This window comes from Choloepus didactylus, chromosome 8, assembly GCF_015220235.1.
Source record: "Choloepus didactylus isolate mChoDid1 chromosome 8, mChoDid1.pri, whole genome shotgun sequence".
Taxonomy (NCBI): Eukaryota; Metazoa; Chordata; class Mammalia; order Pilosa; family Megalonychidae; genus Choloepus; species Choloepus didactylus.
Genome location: NC_051314.1, coordinates 23,951,618 through 23,969,780, shown reverse-complemented (window position 1 = coordinate 23,969,780; position 18,163 = coordinate 23,951,618). Strand labels below are relative to the sequence as shown.

General features: G+C 35.2%; 1 protein-coding gene across 1 annotated transcript in view; it reads left to right on the top strand.

Annotated features, from left to right (window-relative positions):
- The window catches only part of WASHC4 (WASH complex subunit 4), a 143,127-nt gene that overhangs the window by 44,090 nt on the left and 80,874 nt on the right, over positions 1-18,163 (top strand). The window contains 7 exon segments of the mRNA XM_037847856.1: positions 14-117; positions 724-844; positions 1,279-1,402; positions 1,512-1,639; positions 2,452-2,612; positions 13,689-13,815; positions 17,797-17,922. Of these exon segments, the coding sequence (XP_037703784.1) occupies positions 14-117; positions 724-844; positions 1,279-1,402; positions 1,512-1,639; positions 2,452-2,612; positions 13,689-13,815; positions 17,797-17,922 (891 nt within the window).

Sequence of the window (18,163 nt, the reverse complement as noted above, 5' to 3'; positions counted from 1 at the left end):
GGTTTTTTGACAGACTATGTATGAGCACTTGGGAGAGCTGCTAACAGTTTTGCTCACCCTGGATGAAATTATTGATAATCATATCACACTGAAAGACCACTGGACTATGTACAAAAGGTGAGCCACCTAAAATATTTAAAAATATTCTCTTACATTGTATAGTTAATGTGCTAGTAAAAAGTGAACAAATATAAATAGTACAGATCCTTTAAAAGACCTGGAGATTTATATTTAGAGGGCTCTCATGTCTAATGTCTTTATGAAGACAATAGCCATACTTTAATTTCAGATGAGTTTGTTTGAGGTTATTGTATACTGGTATAAGGCATTCTAATTCTTAAAGTATAGTAGGATGTTCATTTGCCTACCTTTAGAACTAGGATTTATTTTTTTCCTTGTGTTTTATCCAAATGACAGTTTTTCTCCTGACCTCAGTTTTATTTTTTTATGTACAGCAAGATTTGTTTAGATGAAGGTGTTTTATTTTATTTAATTTATAAGCAATTCACTGAATGCCTGGTATGTACGGAGAGTACTAGGCATCTGATTTGAAGATGATTTAAAAAGATATGATGAAATTAAGTATATTAGGATTGTTTTTGCTCAAATTTTCAAATGTGTAAATCCAAATGAATCTTAAATATAGAATTTTGATTTCTGGGGAAATTTTAATTTAAGAATTTAATAGACAAATATAAGCTCTTTCTCCTATTCTTCCACAAGGTTACTGAAATCTGTCCATCACAATCCTTCAAAATTTGGGATTCAGGAAGAAAAACTAAAGCCATTTGAAAAGTTCTTGCTGAAGCTAGAAGGGCAATTATTTGATGGAATGATATTCCAGGTAAGTATAGCTGTATCAGGCTATAACAAATGCGCTTACTTTAGTTGACCAGCTCAGAATTATAGTAGGACGCTTTTAGAGAATACTGCTTACCATGTTTTCCTTTAAAAAGTGCTTTGGCTTAAATTGTTAATGTACTAAAATAAATTTATTTCATCACTGAGCATTCCTGTGTGCATCTCTGCATCTCTTCACACAGAAATAAGATTTTTGGTTCAGTTTTATTACTTTCACATAACTGGTACTCAAATTATGTAAGTACATACACATATTCCATTAACAAGGATTTAGATGTAAGCTTGGATTAAGGTAAAAAGTTGAGCTTCAGTTTTAGTAAAATTAAAATGATGAAGGTAGAAGTTTATCATACACTGGGTCTGTTCATTATCTTGTTAATAAGAGTCTAAATTTTTCTTCACATGTTTCCTGTCTAGTCCTGTATAGAACAGCAGTTTGATTCTCTCAATGGAGGAGTATCTGTTTCAAAAAATAGCACTTTTGCTGAAGAATTTGCACATAGTATTCGCTCAATTTTTGCAAATGTAGAAGCCAAACTTGGTAATGTAAAATGCATTTTTTTTTGGTTTTTATTTATGAAGTTTGCATTTTCTTGAAAGCAGAATTTAAATATTTGTTTTGCTTTTCTCTCATGTTACTGTTTTATAAGGAGAACCTTCTGAAATTGACCAGAGAGACAAGTACGTTGGAATTTGTGGACTCTTTGTATTGCACTTTCAGATTTTTCGAACTGTTGATAAAAAGTTTTATAAATCTTTATTGGACATTTGTAAGAAGGTGAGTACTTGGAACTTTTATTTTTTTCAATTTGATCAAATAAAAAGATTTTGTATAAAAGTAGATATTTTTAAAAAAGTATTTTATTCCTGCTTACAAAAGTTATAATTTAATAATATTCATTTTTAAAATTCAGCTATTCCAAAAATAAATAACATTAAATGAAAATACCGGTAATGTTATTTTCTATAAATACATACTGGTATGCATTTTTCAATTTCTTCCAGTATATTAATTTTCTACTTCTGCTACCAATACTACTTTTTCCCTCTCTTGTTCCTTCTTTTTCTTCTGTACTTTCTCCTCCTCTTCTTGCCTCATTCTCATTATTGAAGTAGAAATAATTTAAAATAATATATTTCTACATTTTGCTATTTCCATGATGTGTCACCTGATTTCAGAATTGAAAATTTAGCTTGTATATAGAATCATGTGATATGTGACCATGAGAACCCAGTTGTCTTGGGTGTCTATTTTTTATTTTTTCATTAATGTAAAGTGAAAGTCAGGGTCATGAGGTGCTATAAGTTTCTATTTTTTTTGCATATTTTTATTCATCTGAAAATCCATGTGTATGTGTATGTATTTGTTGTTTAATAGTTAGGCAGAATGAAATTATTTTCATGCTTAATACCAGATATAGAAATTTGTGATATAGTAAAATATTTGTCTTGTGATATATTAATGAGTATTTTTTGTGGCTATATTTTCTTGAAATGAAAACTGTTTTCTATTGTGTATTGTAGAACTCTTGAACAGCTTATCATACAGCCTATACCTAATGATTTCCCCCCTTACCTTTACTATTTTAGGTACCAGCCATCACTCTAACTGCTAATATTATTTGGTTTCCTGATAATTTTCTGATCCAGAAAATGCCAGCAGCTGCCAAACTTCTAGACAGAAAAAGTCTTCAAGCCATTAAAATGCACAGGGATACTTTCCTGCAGCAGAAAGCTCAGTCACTTACAAAGTAGGTTTATAAGCAATCATAATGAACACATTAAGATAGCTTGTGTTTACAACTCTTTGTAAATGTATGGAAAGGAGTTTTATTACAATTGAATATTATTACTCATTACCAGAGAAGGGGTTGGACAATCTCTAGAAGATTTATTTTCCGGGAGAATTATGAGCTTTTTTCCCTTAATGTTTAAGCTTAAACTTAAGATGCCGACAAATTATACTTTTTGAGTGTATGTATATATACAAGTACATTTTATCAGCTTTATTAAATATTTTTTTGTCTAAATAAAGCGATAAAGTGAAGTCTGCTTTGATTGTAGAAGATGTAATTTGATGACATTGAAAATACTGTGTCCATGATGACTTCTGGAGGACTTTTAACTCAAAGTGTTTCCTTTTTTTCCCTTTATTTTTATTTTTATCAGAGTAATGCATGCACATACTTAAAAAGTCAAAAGGTACTGAAGGCTTAAAGTGAAAAATATTTGTCCCCTGTCCAATTCCTCTCTGTATAGCAGTCCTGTTCTTCAAGTGAACGCTTTTAACTCTTTGTTTCTTCTGACATTTATGTCCTAATTTTTGTTTAACTTTTAAAATAACATAGACAAAATAGAGAAATTGGTATAAAGAGCTCCCATGTTCCCATCATTCAGCTTCAGCAATTAAACTTAATTTACATTTTTACTTGAGTATGCTGCTATAATCACATTGACCTGGATGAAAATTTTAAGTTGACTTTGCCACTGGCTCTGTGCTGGTCACATATTTTCTCTGTGACATGGTTAAAGGCGTAATAGGGATACTTATCTGCTTTCTTTCGATCCTGACTATCAAAGGGAAATTGGGCTGCTTCTGTACAGTGGGGGATGAGATTTATGTCTGGATTATAGGACATCTCCTAGAGTGATTTTTAGTATTTCTGTGTCTAGTGATTAAAGTCAGTGGAAAACTACAACAACCCAAATCAGGCAGGACTGCTAATGGCAGAGCTTTCAGAGGTCTCTAATATATCCTCAGACTAAGTTGGGAAGGGATAAAGGAAATAAGCTTAGGTTTAAATTAAAGAGATTAGTTTACAATATGAGATGGAAAGACAGGGATCAGGTTTAGTAGTAGTAAGTGAAAAAAAAGTGGGTATTTTAGTTATCAGAAGCTTAATATTCTTTAACAGTGTGATGCAGTTGCTAAAAATACCTATACTTAACTTACATTAATAAGTGCATAGTACCCAGGCTAAGGAATCTGGTTGTTGTATCTAGGTCATGGGAATTGTTAGTACCCTGGAATTCTGTTGAATTCTAGTGTTTGGTGGTGTCACATTTTAAGAGGGCTGCAAACTGTAGTGTCCCTAGATAAAGTTGATCACAGTCTGAGAATCTAAGAGCCATACCCTTTGAGGACTCAATAAAGAGTCTTTATATATATAGTTTTGCCTTTAAAAGAGAAATCTGAGGAATGATGTGGTGGGTTTTTAATAAATATTTGAGAGGCATCAGGTTGAAAGGGAACAGATTTTATCTCTGTGGCTTCAGAAGGCTGAACTCGAACCAAAAATGAAGATAAAAGATAGTAAAATCATAATTGTCAGCATTACTGTGCACTTAACTATGTACCAGGCATTATGCTAAAGGCTTTACACACATTATCTCATGTAAACCTTATAACAGTCTTCTCATGTGAGAAATACTAGGAGGTAACAGCTAGTATTTACTGAGTGCTTACTATAAGCCAGTAAACTATTGTAGGAGCTTCACATATGTTATCTCCTTTAATCATCAGAAAATCCTATTATATGCCATTGTTACCACCATTTTAAAGATGGGAAAACTGAAGTGTAGAGAGAGTAAACCTGCCTAAATTTAAACAACTTGTAAGTGGCAGAGCCAGGCAGTCTAACTCTAGAGCCCAAGCTATTAGCCACTACTCTATAGTACTATTATTATCCTGTTTTCTGATAAGAAAAATGAGGTTTAGAGAAATGAAAAAGTGTCCAAGGTCACACAAAAAGAAGTGTCAGAGATGGGATTCAAACCCATGCTAATCCAACTCGAGAGCCTCTGCAATAGTTATGTATGTAGAATATCCATGATCATCAGTCAAAGTTGCTTTCTGAAGTGAGTCTTATTAAATGGGAGATGAAATCAGTTGACCTTAGAGATCCCCCACATGATAAAATTTTATGTTTCCAAGTTCTTGGATTCCAAAGCTATACTTATAGAATGACTTAGAGGTCCACAGAGCTGAAGGAATTATTTTCTTTTTCATTCACCCTGCAATTCTGCCAAAGAAACCTAAAATACTCCATTAAAGCAAAACTTAGGAGAGGGGAAATGGTGTGACTAGATAAGCTTTGACCAAGAGCTGTCTCAAGGTCTGGCTCGAGAGATCATTATGTAAGTGAAGAGGAAGCAGTGTGTGTGGGGGTACTTTCCTTCTTCCCATGTCATATGCTAGACTCCATGTGGCCAAATGCCCCAACTATCCCCTTGACTGGGGCCTAAGGTTTGTGGTTTGCTATATTTTGCTTTTTCTTCGTAACCATTTTGACACTGGAAAATATTATTTGGGGCATAGGGGTATGAACCTTTGTTTTAAACTCCCCGTTGACATACAGGTATTAACACTAATTAGTGCTTTATATTGGGGCAAGAGAATTGTTTTTTTTTCCCCTTAGTGTTTTTTTCTTTTTGTGCTTTGAAATGAAGCTGACAGCATGACAGAATCCTTAACCATTGTTGTACTCTCTCTGTCAAGTAACTTGTTTTGTAAAACTTGAAGCAGTTTCATTTTTATACATTTATAAGAGAAAAGATCCTAGATGTAAGAGTGATGGGCAGAACTAACAGACCTCTCCTTTATCCTGCGTATTCTGATCTAAAACTGACCGAATGCCCTTTACTGAATCTACATGTTCACCTTCTTCATAATCTTATTGACATGGTTGATATCAGGGAGTGCTCCATAGCCTAGGCTCTTCCTTCTGGTTCTTGTTCATGACTTTTTTGTTCCCTCCTATGCAGTATGTCCCTGTTGAGTCCTGATCACAGCCTCCTCAAAAGTAGAGATATTGCCCTAGGACTCCCCTCTTTCCCTGTGTCAGACTTTTAAATCAAATCATTCACAAGTCAGGCAATACATTTCAGTACCATTTGAGGCAAAGCCAAAAGTATAACCATTAGTGTCATTTGTCTATTAAAATCCAGACTCTGCAGAAACAATTTTTCTCAAATTTGATTCTAAGGTTTTACCTCCCCAAGCACATTTATTAAAGCAGGTTTTGGGGATAATCCCTCTTTAGACTGAATTCTTGAGATTGACAGATTGCCCACCAATACAGCTAGCCAGCAGCCACATTGTGGGATTCTAATCTTGATCAAGTGAGTATCTTCAGTCCCTTGCTTTGAAGAGCTATTCTCTAGCTGATTCTTTGTGGCAATAATGGCACATTTCTTTACCCTATCTAACTGAAGAAGATTTTTAAAAAGAGTAATATCAAATTCCACAAAAGGGAATTACCCATTTTTTGTACAATTACCTTTTAAAAGAAAAAAAAAAGATAAAGTATATCTTAAATTCAGATTGTGAGTCAAAAGTTCTTGTATTAGATGACATTATCTGGGTTGAGATGTATTGATAGACCAATTTAGTGTTTGTAAGCATTCTGTATAGTGTAGATAATTATATGTATCGATTTGGTCTGTTTAGGATGGGAAAGCTTCCTGGATTTGGACTTAAGTCTTAGCTCAGCTGCTTACTCGTTGTATGAACTTGGGCGCTTTATTTAACCACTTTGTGTGTCAATTTCCTCTTCTGTAAAATGTAGATAATATCTACCTCATAAGGTTATTGTGAAGATTAAGTGAATTATTTGTGTAAACTCCTTAGAACACTGGCTGGCAAGTAGTAAGCATTCAATAAATGTTAGCTTTTATAATCACATTCTGACCCCTCCCTTGTACCCAGTCTGGTTCAAGTTGTCATCCTCTTTCTCTTTCATTATTATGGTAGCTTCCTAAGTTTTCCCATGCTTCTACCTTCATCCCCATTGTAGTTTATTTTCAATCTATCAGCCAAAGTGATAATGATTCTCCTAAAATCAAAGTTAGATCAAATCACTCTGCTCAAACTCGACTGGTTTTCCCATCTCACTCACCAAGTCCTTAGTCCTTACAAGGCCTTAAATAAACCCCTCCTCCAACCTTTTACCTGTTTGATTTCCTTTTCTGTTCTCATCCCTGCCCCAGTCACACTGACTTCTTTGTTATTATTTGAACATGCCAGACACACTTCCTGCCTTAGGACATTTGCATTTGTTATTCACTTTCCTAGAATTTTCTTCTCTCAGATATTTGCTTCTGTACTCCATCTTCATCTTGGCTCAAAATCACTTTCTCAGTGAGCCTTCTTTGACCAATCTATTTAAAATTGTACCCGCTCCCCCACCCTAGTCTGTATCCTTTTTCCCTGCTTTCTTTTTCCCGTAGCACTTCCCATTATCTGACATCTTGTAGATGTTATTTTATTTTATTTTTATGGTTATTTTTTAAAACTTTATCAAAAAATTAAAAAAAGCATTTCAAACAAAACAAAGCAAAATAAAGGAATAAGAAAAACAAATAACCTAAAATAATTGCATTGCTTCCAACATGTTCCTACTATACCCCAAGAAAATTAACAAACCATAGTCATTCCTAAGCATTCTCATAACATTAAGATTACACTCAATAACTTATCTGTTCTTATTAGATTGTCATACCCCCTTCACTAGTTGCTGTGTATCTCTAGGTCCCCTACATTCTACAGTATAAAACATTTGTTTTACATTTTTTGCAGCGCTCACGTTAGTGGTAGCATACAATTTCTCTCTTTTTGTGTCTGGCTTATTTCACTCAGCATTATGTCTTCAGGGTTCATCCATGTTGTATGTTTCACAACCTCGTTCCTTCTTACTGCTGTGTAGTATTCCATTGTGTGTATATACCACATTTTGTTTATCCACTCATCTGTTGAAGGATATTTGAATCGTTTCCATTTGTTGGCAGTTGTGAATAAAGCTGCTGTGAACATCGGTGTGCAAATATCTGTTTGTATCATGGATTTCAGATTTTCTAGGTATTTACCAAAAAGTGAAATTGCTGGATCGTAGGGTAACTCGATATCTGGTTTTCTAAGGAACCACCAGACTGTCCTCCAGAGTGACTGTACCATTATACATTCCCACCAGCAATGAATATGAGTTCCAATTTCTCCACATCCTCTCCAGCATTTGTAGTGTCCTATTTGTTTAATGGCAGACATTCTAATTGGTGTAGATGATATCTAATTGTGGTCTTAATTTGCATCTCCCTAATAGCTAGTGAAGAGGAACATTTTTTCATGTGTTTTTTAGCCATTTGTCTTTCCTCTTCAGTTAAATGTCTTTTCGTATCCTTTGCCCTTTTTATAATTGGGTTGTTTGTACTATTGTTGTTGTAGGATTTCTTTATATATGCAAGATAGCAGTCTCTTATCAGATACATGGTTTCCAATTTTTTTTTTTTTCCCATTGAGTTGGCTGCCTCTTCACCTTTCTGACAAATTCCTTTGAGGTACAGAAGCTTTTAATTTTAAGGAGTTCCTATTTATCTGTTTTTCTTTCGTTGTTTATGCTTTGGGTGTAAGGTCTAAGACGTGACCTCCTAATACAAGGTCTTAAAAGTGTTTCCCTACATTATGTTCTAGGAGTTTTACAGTACTGTCTCTTATATTGAGGTCTTTGATCCACTTTGAGTTAATTTTTGTGTAGGGTGTGAGGTAGGGGTCCTTTTTCATTCTTTTGAATATGAATACCCAGTTCTCCCAGCCCCATTTGTTGAAGAGACTGTTATGTCCCTGTTTAGTGGGTTTTGGGGCCTTATCAAAGATCAGTCAACTGTAGATCTGGGGGTCTATTTCCGAATTCTCAATACAATTCCATTGATCAATATGTCTATCTTTGCGCCAATACCATGCTGTTTTGACTACTGTGGCTTTATAGTAAGCTTCAAAGTCAGGAAGTGTAAGTCCTCCCACTTCATTTTTCTTTTTTAGGCTGTTTTTAGCAATTCGAGGCATCTTTCCCTTCCAAATAAATTTGACAACTAGCTTTTCCAAGTCTGCAAAGCAGGTTGTTGGAATTTTGATTGAAATTGTGTTGAATCTGTAGATCAGTTTGGGTAGAATTGACATCTTAATGACATGTAGCCTTTCTGTCCATGGACATGGAATATTTTTCCATCTTTTTAGGTCCGCTTTTATTTCTTTTAGCAAAGTTATGTAGTTTTCTATGTATAGGTCTTCTACATCCTTGGTTCAGTTTATTCCTAGGTACTTTAGATTTTTAGTTGCTATTGAGAGTGGAATCTTTTTCTTGAGTGTCTTTTAGGTCATTTCTAGTGTATAGGAACATTAACTGACTCATGTGCATTAATCTTGTATCCTGCTACTTTGCTAAATTTGTTTGTTAGCTCAAGTAGCTATGTCGTCGATTTCTCAGGGTTTTCCCTGCAAATAATGACAGTTTTACTTCGTCCTTTCCAGTTTGGATGCCTTTTATTTGTTATGCCGGATTGCTCTGGCTAGCACTTCTAGGACAATGTTGAACAGCAGTGGTGACAGCGGGCATCCATGTCTTGTTCCTCATCTTAGAGGGAAGGCTTTCAGTCTCTCACCATTGAGGACTATGCTGGCTGTAGGTTTTCCATATATGCCCTTTATCATATTGAGGATGTTTTCTTCAATTCCTGCCTTTTGAAGTGTTTTATATCAAAAAAGGATGCTGGATTTTGTGGAATGCTTTTTCAGCATGTGAGATGATCATTTGATTTTTCCCTTCTGATTTGTTAACGTGTTGTATTACATTGATTGATTTTCTTATGCTGAACCATCCTTACATGCTTAGGACAAACTCCACTTGGTCATGGTGTATGATTTTTTTAATATGTCTTTGGATACGATTTGCAACTATTTTGTTGAGAATTTTTTGCGTCTGTATTCATGAGGGAGATTGGCCTGTAGTTTTCCTTTCTTGTAGCATCTTTACCTGGTTTTGGTATTAGAGTGATGTTGGCTTCATAATATGTGTTAGGTAGTGTTCCATTTTCTTCAGTTTTTGAAGGAGTTTAAGTAAGATTGGTGTCAGTCCTTTTTTTTTTAAAAATATATTTATTTGTACCTTTTATTACAATCGTTGAGCACCCTAGGTTTCCGCGAGTTATACAGTCCCAGTCTTTATCTTTCGTGTTTTGTTCTGGTGTCCCACATGATCCCAGCCTTTCTCTTTCAACCATATTCACAGTCATTTTTGTTCAGTGTACTTACATTGCTGTGCTTCTATCTCCCAAAATTGTTTTCCAAACCTCTCACTCCTGTCTTTTCCCTTCTGTCTGCAGTGCTTCCTTTAGTGTTTGCTGTAGAGCAGTTATCTTGTTCACAAACTCTGTCATTGTCTGTTTGTCAGAGAATATTTTAAGCTCTCCCTCATACCTGAAGGACAGTTTTGCCAGATATAGGATTCTTAGTTGGTGGTTTTTCTCTTTCAGTATCTTAAATATATCACCCCACTTCCTTCTTGCCTCCATGGTTTCTATTGAGAAATCCACACATAGTCTTATCAAGCTTCCTTTGTGTGCGATGGATCTCTTTTCTCTTGCTGCTTTCAGGATTCTCTTTTTATCTTTGATGTTTGAGAATCTGATTATTAAGTGTCTTGGCGTAGGCCTATTCAGATCTACTCTTTTTGGGGTGTGCTGTGCTTTTTGGATCCGTAATTTTATGTCTTTCATGAGAGATGGGAAATTTTCATTGATCATTTCCTCTATTGCTTCTTCTGCCCCTTTTTCCTTCTCTTCTCCTTCCTGGACACCAATGACACATAAATTCCTTCATTTTGTTTTGTCCTTAAGTTCCTGGGGACATTGCTCATATTTTTCCATTCTTTTCTCTATCTGTTCTTTTGTGTGTAGGCTTTCAGGTGTCTTGTTCTTCAGTTACTGAGTGTTTTCTTCTGCCTCTGAGATCTGCTGTTGTATGTTTCCATTGTGTCTTTTCGTCTCTTGTGTTGTGCCTTTCATTTCCATAGATTCTGCCAGTTGGTTTTTCGAACTTTCAATTTCTACCTTATGTGTACGTCCAGTGTTTTCATTATACAGTTCAGCTCTTTCACCATATCTTCCCTAAACTTTTTGAATTGACTTATTATTAGTTGTTTCAATTCCTGTATCTCAGTTGAAGTGTAAGTTTGTTCCTTTGACTGGGCCATAACTTCATTTTTCTTAGTGTAGGTTGTAGTTTTCTGTTGTCTAGGCATGGTTTCCTTGGTTACCCAATCAAGGTTTTCCCAGACCAGAATGGGCTCTGGTCCCAGAAGGAAGAACTATTCAGTATCTGGTTTCCCTGAGGGTGTGTCTTAGAAAATTGCTCCACCCTGTGATGCCGCAGGTCACTGTGCTTTTCTGCTCACCAGGTGGCACCTGTCAGCCTGTAATTCTAGACTGGTGTAAGGAGGTGTGGCCCATGGCTGTTTTCCCCCAGGCTCTAGGGTCTGGTTCTGAATGGAAAGGGCCCAACCCTTTCCTCTTAGAGAAGATAGACCACCTGGGGGAGGTCATTAGCATTTCAGTGGTCTCTCTCTGCCTGTGCTAACTCCACCCTTGTTTGGGTCAGAGCACTGGGAACTGAAAATGGCTGATGCTTTTTCCACTGACCTGATAAAAGAACAGAAAGTTCTCTTCAGGGCTAGTCCATGGCAACCCTCTGGCTCTCCAAGGTCAGTCATCACCAAAAGCCTCTGTCTGCTTGTTGGGGATTCGTAGCTCATAGTGAGCAGTTCACACTCGCTAATTAAAACCCCAGTTGGAGCTCAGCTGAGCTGTATTTGCTTGCTGGGAGAGAGCTTCTCTCTGGCACCACGAGGCTTTGCAGCTTGGGCTGTGGGGGGAGGGGTCTCCTGGCTTGGATCCACAGTTTTTACTTACAGATTTTATGCTGTGATCTTGGGCATTCCTCCCAGTTCAAGTTGGTGTATGATGAGTGGACAGTCACGTTTGTCGTCCCGCAGTTATTCCGGATTATTTACTAATTGTTGCTGTTTTTTTTTTTTGTTGTTCCAGGGGAATTACTTAGCTTCCACTCCTCTCTATGCCACCATCTTAGATCTATCTTAGAATGGTTTTATCTGGTTTTCCAAACTTTTTGGAAAGTCTGGTAGAATTCCCCTGTGAAGTCATCTGGCCTAGGTTTTTATTTGTGGGAAGCCTTTTAATGACTTATTGGATCTCTTTGCTTGTGATTGGTTTGTTGAAGTCTTCTGTTTCTTCTCTGGTCAGTCTGGGTTGTTCATGTGTTTCTAGGAAATTGTCCGTTTCCTCTAAATTATCTGGTTTGTTGGTGTACAGTTGTTCATAGTATTCTCTTAACGATTTTTAAAATTTCTTTGGGATCTGCAGTAATGTCCCCTCTCTCATTTATTATTTTTTTTATTTGGGTCTTCTCTCTTTCATTTTGTCAGCCTAGCTAAGGGCTTGTTAATCTTGTTGATCTTCTCAAGGAACAAACTTTTGGTTTTATTTATTCTCTTTATTTTTTTTTTTGTTGTTGTTGTTCTCTTTGTCATTTATTTCTGTTTAATCCTTGTTATTTCTTTTTTTCTACTTGGTTTAGGATTAGTTTGCTGTTCATTTTCTAGCTTCTTCAGTTGTTCCATTAGTTCTTTGATTCTAGCTCTTTTTTCCTTTTTAATGTATGCATTTAGAGCTAGAAATTTCCCCTTCAATACCACCTTCGCTGCATCCCATAAATTGTGATATGTTGTGCTCTCATTTTCATTCTTCTCTAGATATTTTGCAATTTCTCTTGCAGTTTCTTCTTTAACCCACTGATTGTTTAGGAAAAACCTCCAGATATTTGTAAATGTTCTGGATCTTTGATGGTGTTTGACTTCTAGTTGTATTCCATTGTGATCGGAGAATGTGCTTTGAATAATTTCAATCTTTTTAAATTTATTGAGGGTTGTTTTATGCCCAGCATATGCTCTATTCTGGAGAAAGTTCCATGAGTACTAGAGAGAAATGTATATCCTGGTGATTTGGATGTAATGCTCTATTTATGTTTGTTAAGTTAAATTCCTTTATCACAGTGTTTAGGTTTTCAGTTTCCTTATTCGTCCTCTGTCTGGTTGATCTATCTATAGGAGAGAGTGATATATTGAAGGCTCCCACAATTATTGTGGAAACATCTATTGCTTCCTTCAGTTTTGTCAATGTTTGTCTCATGTACTTTGGGACACCTTGATTGGGTGCATAGACATTTATGATTGTTATTTCTTCTTGTTGAATTGTCCCTTTTATTAGTATATGGTGTCTTTCTTTGTCTCTTATGACATCCTTGCTTTAAAGTGTATTTTATCTGAGATTAATATTGCTACCCCTGCTTTCTTTTGGCTGTAGCTTGCATGGAATATTTTTTTCCATCCTTTCACTTTCATTTTCTTTCTCTGGGTTTCTCCCCATTGTGCTTGACTGCAACTCTGGCTGCTTCTTCCCTGGCAGCTTTCCGGAGCTAACATTCACACATCTCCAAACACAGTCATCTGTTTCTCCAAGTACATAGTCACTATGGGTGTAGAAGTCCCTGCCCAGCTGGTGGAACCCTGGAACTGCTATTCTGGAGCACTGCATCTTTTATCTAGTGTTTTTCATTGAAGAGAATTTTGCTCTGTCTCTCTTAATCTGCCATCTTGGATCCCCCTGCCTATAGATTTTAATTATTGATTTCTTTGCTGTAGAACTCTCATTTCTAGAATGTAAGTTTTATGAAGGCAGGGATTTTTATCTGTTTTGTTTACTGCTGTTTTCACTGTTTTGTTCCCAATGTGAGAAAAAGTGCTTGGCTTGTATAGGTACACAGTGAATGTTTGTTGAGTGTGTAAATTGTATATTGATATTTTTTTTGAAAACCAGAAAAATGAAATAGCTGCTGTAGGGAGATATGCAAAGATATCAATATGAAGAAATGGAAGTAAATTTTCTTTCCTGTTCTGAGTAACTCCAATATTTTTCTTTGTTAGAGATGTACAGTCTTACTACGTTTTTGTGAGCTCGTGGATGATGAAAATGGAATCTATTTTATCTAAAGAACAGAGGATGGATAAATTTGCTGAAGACCTCATCAATAGATGTAATATTTTTATACAGGTAGTTATATCTTCTTAAAATATTTTGGGGGATATTTCTTTATTAATTCGATTTATAGAAGTTATAGAGACTTAGAAAGAACTGGGAAATAATAGAATATGTTTTTGTTTTTTAAACAGATACTGAAATTGAGTTGGTTATATTTGGATGATCTGTGTATGACTCATTAATTTCGGTTTTCTAATACATGCCTTTAAAGCTCTACATTTCTTTCAAAGCATGGCTTTTTAGCTGCATTCTGTAAATGTTATGTTGTGTTTTCATTATCTTTTATTTACAATGTATTAAAATTTTCATTGTCATTTTTTCTTTGATCTGTGGAGTATTTTAAAAGGGATTTTTTAATTTGTAAATATTTGAGGATTTCCTAGTTACCTTTATTATTGATTTCTAGCAATAATTTCAGTGTTTTGAAATTTGTTGAAATTTTCTTTATGATCCAGTCTGTGGTTAATTTTGGTAGACATTTTTTATATACTTGAAAATAATGGAGTGTCCATATTGCATTTGTTGTGTTGTTCTGTATATTTCAAAGAGGTCACATTTGTTAATTATTTTGTGTGCTACTCTGTCAGTTATGGAGATAGCTGAATTAGAATTTCCCACTATTACTGTAGATTTGTCTGTTTGTCCTTGTAGTTCTGTCAATTTTTATTTTATGTAATTTGAGACTCAGTAAGTGTATATCATTTAGAATGATTATATCATCTGGTGAATTGAACTTTATCATTATGAGATACCACTTTTTACCGCTAGTAAAGATTTTTGCCTTGGGTCTCTTTTGTGTGATATTAACATAGCCATACCAGTTTTCTTTCAGTTAATGTGTGCATGGTATATCTTTTTTGGTCCTTTTACTTTAAGATTTTCTGGCTTCTTTCCGGTAAGTAGCAGTGTTCCCCCAGTCTGATAATCTTCATTTTTTAAGTTGAACGATTTGACATAGTCATTATTGATATACTTGGATTTAAAACTACTGTCTGATTCATTGCTTTATATTTGTCTCACTTGTTTTGTGTCTCTTTTCCTTTCTTGCCCTCTTTTGGATTATTTTTATCATTTTATTTCTCTCCTCTGTTACTTTAATTTTGTATTCTTTTACTAGTCTTTTACTGGTTACTCTAGAGACTTTAAGATGCATCCTTGATTTATTCAAATCTACCATAAATTAGAGGTTTTACCACTTTCTAGGCAGTATAAGGATCTTCAGACATTTTAATTCTGTTTTTCTCCCCTCCTTTTGTGTTGCTATTGTGTACTTTGATTCTATAAATATATTGTAAACCTTATAAGACATTATGAGTATTCTTTTTATGGTTATTGTTCATTTAAATTTTCCCACGTATTTACGCATTCTGTTGCTTTTCATCATTCTTGCATTGCTGTACTTGCCACCTTCTTGTGGAATATCTGATAGTTTTCCTTTAGTATGAGTTTCTTTTGATGAATTATCACAGTTTTTGTCTGAAGAAGTCTTCATTTGAACTCCGTTTTTGATGGAAGTTTGCTGGGTATAGAATTCTAGGTTGGCAAGTTTTTTCTTTCAGCCTTTAAAGGTGTCGTTCTCTTTTCTTTGGGCTTCTTTTGTTTTGTTCAGAAGACAGCTGTCAGTATTGTTGCTTTTGGGAGATATATGTGTCTTTAACTGCTTATGAGATTGAATTTTTGGTTTTCTGCAAATGTTATGATGATAAACCTAGTTGTAGTTTTCTTTGTAAATTGTGCTACTTGGGATTTGTGGAAAATTCTCAGCCATTAAATCTCTAAGTATTCCTTTTGTTCTATTCTCTCTCTTTTTCTCTCTCTTTCTGTTCTAATTCTCTCTTCTGCTATGTGTATTCTGCTTTTAAACCCATCTACTGAGTTTTTAATTATTTTGCTATTGTTTGTTTAATTTTTTGTAGTCTGAAATCTTTTTGTGTTCTATTCCTTTCAACTTTTTCAGCATAATTATTTTTGTCTCTTGTTTCTCTTGATTTTTGGAAATGTCTTTCTCTTCATATACCTGATTATGTTTTTATGCCAGATATTGTGTGTAAAAAACTGAAGACATGATTTGAGGATCTGCATATTGTTTTCTTCCTCCAGAGAGGATTTACATTTGTTTTTGGTACACAGCTAATCTAGGACAACTAGCAGCCCAGATTACTTCAAGCTAATCATGGATTGAGATGATTTGAGGCAGGACTTCAATCCTTGTGAGAACTGATCTTTTTCCAGTTCATCCTTACTTTTAGACAGTCTTTCAGGATCCCAACCCAACGCTTAGGTAGTTTATCAGGACTCCTCTCCCTTCATTGGTAGGCCATGAACTCCCATTTTATCCTCTTTTTCTGTGAGATGATGTTGAAAGATGTTTGGCCTCAGTCTTAATTTTCCTATTTTGGAATGGGGAGATATCTCTAAGGGAAAGCAGACCCAAATGTCAGACTCACTTCTCTGAGTTTCTTTCTTTTCCTGTATCTTTATTTTCTTTATATCCCTTCAATGCTTTTCAAGAGATTTTAGAAATATTTTTTCCCAGATTTCCTTGTTCTCAATGGGAGGGTTGGTCCACATTATTTATTTTTCTACTAACAGAAACACATCTTCCCACCCAGTTTAGATTTTTAAATACATCTTAATGTATAGTTTTTCACAATTTTAGTAACCGTCTGGGAATGAGGTGGTATGGGCCCAAGAACTGTGTACCTTAAATGCGATCCCCTTTCCCCTCAAGAGAGGAATTTCTTTTTTCTGCCTGCCTAGAGTATACTTTCGCTGTTCCTTGTTTCTACCTTTCATCTTTTCGCAGTGCTGCAGTAGGGTAGCATCTAATAATCCTATACCTGATAAGGTAAGATTTGTCTTTCCTTCATGTGTACCCCACGCTTTGGTCTTATTGTCACCTTTCTTAGAAGGCTACCTTCTCTCATTCCTTAATTCTTTTAATTTAGCACGTCTTTACCACAGAGCTAGTAATGGTCAGAGAAACTCCACTTCCCATTGAGTGTTGAGCATCACTCTTAGTGACCCACTGTTACTGATGGGAGAGTACTTTATCTCTCACCTAAGGTGGGTCTGGAAAAAAAGGTTGAGATTCACTGACTTCTACCCCAGGCTCTTGAATATATTCACAATAGAGTTTAGGTTCATCTGAAAACTGTATCTTATTTTGATCCTTCTTAAACCCAAAGAATCTCCATTATTACCTTTTTTATTCCTATGAGTCCCTCTTGAGTCTAAATGAAAAAGTATTTGATAGGTAATACTGGTTTTTCCTGTTTTCTTTTTCCATCCTGTTCCCTGGAGCTTACTATAAAGCTATTTAAAAGATTCAAAAGACCTGTGTATTTCCTTCATGATTAGAAGGATAGGCTGGAATCTGTTCTCATTGGGCTGGAAGGAGAGAGAGCCTGATTAGAACCAAGGTAGGTAGGGGAGATGGTAGCAGTGGACAGTGGGGATTGTTTTAGGTGAAAAGGAAAGGGGGAATTGGCTTGCAACTCAGAAATACCACTGGGTATCTGTATTGGCTAGAGAGCAACTCTCTTTCTCCTTCTCACTTTTCAATTCTTAGCTCCTTAGAGTCCTCAGCTCTTACCCTATGCTATAGCAGCAGATAGGAGACTTTATCCCCCTGCCTGGCAGGTAAGATAAGGATGAATAGATAACTTCCTATCATCCAGATTGTTTCTCTGAAGGTTTGTTTGTTTTTGATGTAAAGAATCTTTAACTGTGGTTACACACTATAATTTCAACAAAACCAATCTTCTGGTATCTGATATGTTTAAACTTTAAGGCATGCTTTGAAAGTTAACCACCATGTTTAACATTATCTCTGTGAGGAAGAGTAGTTCAAATTCTACAAAGCTGGCTTTAAAATGAACTTTTGAAACAGTATTTGTTAAATAAAGTGATACTTACTATTGCATAGAAAATTAGATCTTTAAGAAATGTAATCTTTCTTTGTGACTATAATAAATTTTTTTTTTTAAACAGGGCTTCTTATATGCATACAGTATTAGTACCATTATTAAAACCACAATGAATCTCTACATGTCCATGCAAAAGCCAATGACCAAAACCTCAGTTAAGGCATTATGCAGGCTTGTTGAACTTCTCAAGGTAGGTTTTAGATTATTTTACTTTGCTGTCATAATGGAGAAATAACTGGGGCTTAAATTATGATGGTCTTGTAAGATTTGACTTCTTGGATTTCTTTTGTTTTATATGAGAACAAAAAATTATGGGGAAGTGAATTTAACTTTCAGTTGGATAAAGGAACTAGTCATTGAAAAATGTTTCTGAGTAATTTCTTATGAATGACCATATATTTAAACTGTATTAAAGTTAACATTAGTGAGGG